Source organism: Silene latifolia, chromosome 4 (genome assembly GCF_048544455.1).
Source record: "Silene latifolia isolate original U9 population chromosome 4, ASM4854445v1, whole genome shotgun sequence".
NCBI lineage: Eukaryota > Viridiplantae > Streptophyta > Magnoliopsida > Caryophyllales > Caryophyllaceae > Silene > Silene latifolia.
The window spans coordinates 6693892-6697259 of NC_133529.1; the positions used below are offsets into that span (position 1 = coordinate 6693892).

At 38.1% G+C, this 3368-nt stretch overlaps 1 protein-coding gene and 1 long non-coding RNA gene across 2 annotated transcripts; both read right to left on the reverse strand.

Annotated features, from left to right (window-relative positions):
• Positions 1-901: 901 nt before the first annotated feature.
• Positions 902-1379, reverse strand: LOC141652015 (uncharacterized). Its single transcript, XR_012546937.1, has 3 exons — positions 1313-1379; positions 1095-1224; positions 902-987 (listed from the first exon to the last, which is right to left on the reverse strand). It is a non-coding gene; the product is annotated as an uncharacterized LOC141652015 (long non-coding RNA).
• A 332-nt stretch (positions 1380-1711) lies between these two features.
• On the reverse strand, positions 1712-2636 carry LOC141652016 (uncharacterized). The gene is made up of 2 exons (XM_074459684.1): positions 1852-2636; positions 1712-1750 (listed from the first exon to the last, which is right to left on the reverse strand). The coding sequence occupies exon 1, from the start codon at positions 2624-2626 to the stop codon at positions 1856-1858; it is 771 nt and encodes a 256-aa protein (XP_074315785.1). The 5' UTR covers positions 2627-2636; the 3' UTR covers positions 1712-1750; positions 1852-1855.
• Between the last annotated feature and the right edge of the window lie 732 nt (positions 2637-3368).

The following is a 3368-nucleotide window of genomic DNA, read 5'->3' on the forward strand; positions in this document are numbered from 1 at the left end:
CTCAAACTTCATTTCATATATTGAAAATGAAAGTTTTACAAGCTAAGCTATTCTAAATGTTCAAGTCTAAATGTTCAAGTCTTACAAGCTAAGCTAACCTCCCAATCATCTTACTTGGAAGCCAACACCGGCTCCACTCCCCCCATGTGGACCATGCGGATCATTTGGATCGTAGTTGGGTCCAGGTCCGGGGTTACAACCTTGCCACCAAGTCTCAAACATTGCCATTCTTTCCTTCATTTGGCGCAATTCTTCATCACGTTTGGCATCACGTTCATCACGCTCTCTTATTTGACCTTGAAGTTGACTAATAATTCCCGGTTGATACGTGTTGCTGGGAATTGTTGAAGTCGATCTCCTACGCGTTTTCTCATAGAAAGCCGGTGTTGAACTTCCGGTACCATACACGTGCCCTTTCTTGAAGCCATCCACCAACTTATACCATATGTCATTATCCGGAGTTTCTGGATTGGCGGCTTTTTCTTGTTCAAATGCTTCCTACAATATTAAACAAATGGTTGTAAGTTAATATGGTAACCACCTTATATACGACATTTTAAAAGAGAGTAAATTAACAAAAATTAAGTGTTACGGAAACTTACATATAATTGCTTGTCTTTTGGCTTAGTCCAAGTTCTAACCCCTTTGTGGTCAACCCTGGAATGCGTGTCGTAAACAGGTTAATTACCGTCGCAATCGGCCGTGACTTCTTCTTTCCTCTCGAATGAAAAAAAAAAAACATACATGTTAGAAAATCAACAAAAAATCTAACATAAAATAAACATGTTGCATTGAAAACAAAAAAAAAGTGTCAAATAATAGACAAACTTACCCCCAACATACGATTCCGTAACGATCGTGAACCGCGTAATGAGTAGGCTCGTTCGGCGTCTTCCTTTCCTCCTCTTTTGTTGAGGGATGCTTGCTTAGACTTCTTCTGAAAAGCGGGAGTTTTGGTATGCTTTATTAAGCCTTCATACTTGTCACCTGCAATTACACATATGAAATCATAACTAATAAGTTACTGATATTATTTATAATATAAGAGAGTATATACTAATTAATACAAATAACAAAACAAGTTAATTAAATACCTTTCATGTGCTCTGGTTCCTTTGGGCGCCTAACTACCTTCCAAATCACGTCCCGATATCGTCGAGTACCGACTTCCTCGTACCTGATACGGACATTCCGTTCTTGAGACGGTGACCAAGCATATGCTTGCTACAAAAAAAAGCGACAAAATTTCATATTAGTATTTATAAAAGTATAACCTTGGTTATTAAAACAAAGAAATACGGAAAATATATACCCGAAAGTTATTGAACCACGCATCTCTTTGTGTAGGAGAAGCTTGTGTCCACGATGTAGGAATTGGACCCACGAAATTAGTCTTCGTGCTTTTCGTGACACCTCGTACCACGCAATCGTCCATAAACCTGCATTTATTTTGAACATGTAAAATTACAAACAATTATTATTTAAAAAAAAAAAATAAAAAAAAAAAATAGTAGACTAATAAAGAATAAAACTTACCATAATCCCGCCGGCTCAAGAATTATCTTATGATCCGAAGTGTACCGTATCGGCACCCGTGGTGTCTCGTCGTAGCGTCGCCTCTCCTCACGTCACCGTCTGTGCATCCGCATCGGATCCCCCGCACAAACTCCTCCTCCCGCTCCGGACGCGTACTCTGTCCTCCTCCTCCCGAGCCGCCTCCACGCTTCCTACCTCGACCTGCTCCAGCCATCTGCAGTAATACAAATAAAAATTAACACAAATAATGATAAATGAAAATTATACAGACTTCTAAATTTTAATAATTTACTCTTGAGGAATACAAAATTATACCAATTTAATCATCTTCATCTTCAAACCCCTCGTCCTCATCCTCATCCTCTTCCTCATCGTCATCATCGTCATCATCATCATCATAATCATCTTCATCTCCAAACCCCTCGTCCTTCCTCCTTTTCTCCTCCTCCCTTCTCCTCCTCACCTCATCTTCCCCCCTCCTCTCCTCCTCTTCTTCTCTTCTCTCCTCCTCCTCCTCCTCCGCCTCATCCTCCCCCGGCAGTCTCTCTTCCACATCATAAAATTCTTCCTCTTCCATGTCTTCACCATCTTTATTCTCATGTTCATAGTTGATTTCATCGGGTGGAGACAAAAGCGTTTCATTTGAAACGTTTTCTTCTTGGAAAAAAGTTGTATCAACTTGTGACCGTGCCTTTGTCTTAAAGATTGCACACCACGCATTTTGATTTCTATCATTTGTTGTGCTTGGATAAGTAGCAAAATACACTTGATGAGCCTGATGTGCAAGTATAAATGGATCATACTTAGAGTATGTTCTAGTACGATTCACTTCTACAAGCTTGTATTGTTCATGTACTCTCATTCCAGCCACAGAATTATCCTTCCAGTCAACCTTGAATAAGACAGTTTTATAAGCTCGGTCACGTCCACTATAACTAATTTCAAAGATATCTTCAACTATACCATAGTATTCGTTGTCATCAAGAGAAGAAATAGTAACCCCCCAATTGCACCTAGCCTTACCTTTACCGTGGTTGAATGTTTGAAAATTAAACCCATTAACCGAGTATCGATTCCACGTTCTTACCATTTTTAAAGGACCAAAAGCTAAACTTCTTATCAAATCATCTTGAATATTCAACTCAATTACATGTTTCTGAAACCATGATGGAAATTGGTCCTCATGTTTGTCCCAAACATCATCCTTACTTATATTAGGATTCCTCAGAATGAAATCATTAACAAAGCGTGTGTTTCGTATGGCTCCAAGAGGTCACAATTAGATAGCACGTAAAGGTGGGCACGATTATACTCTTTATCATCCAAATATCGTGTTTGCCCCTTTGATGAACACCCTTCATCATCTTGAGTTTGAAAAAAATTCGGGTAAACTTAGTCTACTTCATCCGGTTTCTCAACATTCATGTTTTTTGCTTTGGTTTCTATATGTTTTTCAAAGTAAAGAGAACAAAAGTTTGCAATCTCTTCCGTTAAATAAGCATTTCATATAGAACCTTCCACCCTAGCTTTATTACCAATTTTTTCTTCAAATGATTAAGAAACCTATAAAAGTTAATGATGAGTTTTATTAATAATAAAGTTAACATATAATAAATAGATTAGTTATTATTATTAATTTTAATTTAAAAGTAGCTAGATTATCTTAATTACCTTTCAAATGGATACATCCACCTATATTGAACGGGTCCCCCAACTTTGGCTTCATATGGCAAATGAACCGGTAGATGCTCCATGGAGTTAAAAATGCAGGAGGAAAGATCATTTCAAGCTTACACAATATCTGTGGTATTTGCTCTTCCAGACGAATCATG

Excerpts from the sequence above, each read along its gene's own strand:
- LOC141652016 (XM_074459684.1), bottom strand. The coding sequence starts at position 2,626 with ATGGTAAGAACGTGGAATCGATACTCGGTTAATGGGTTTAATTTTCAA.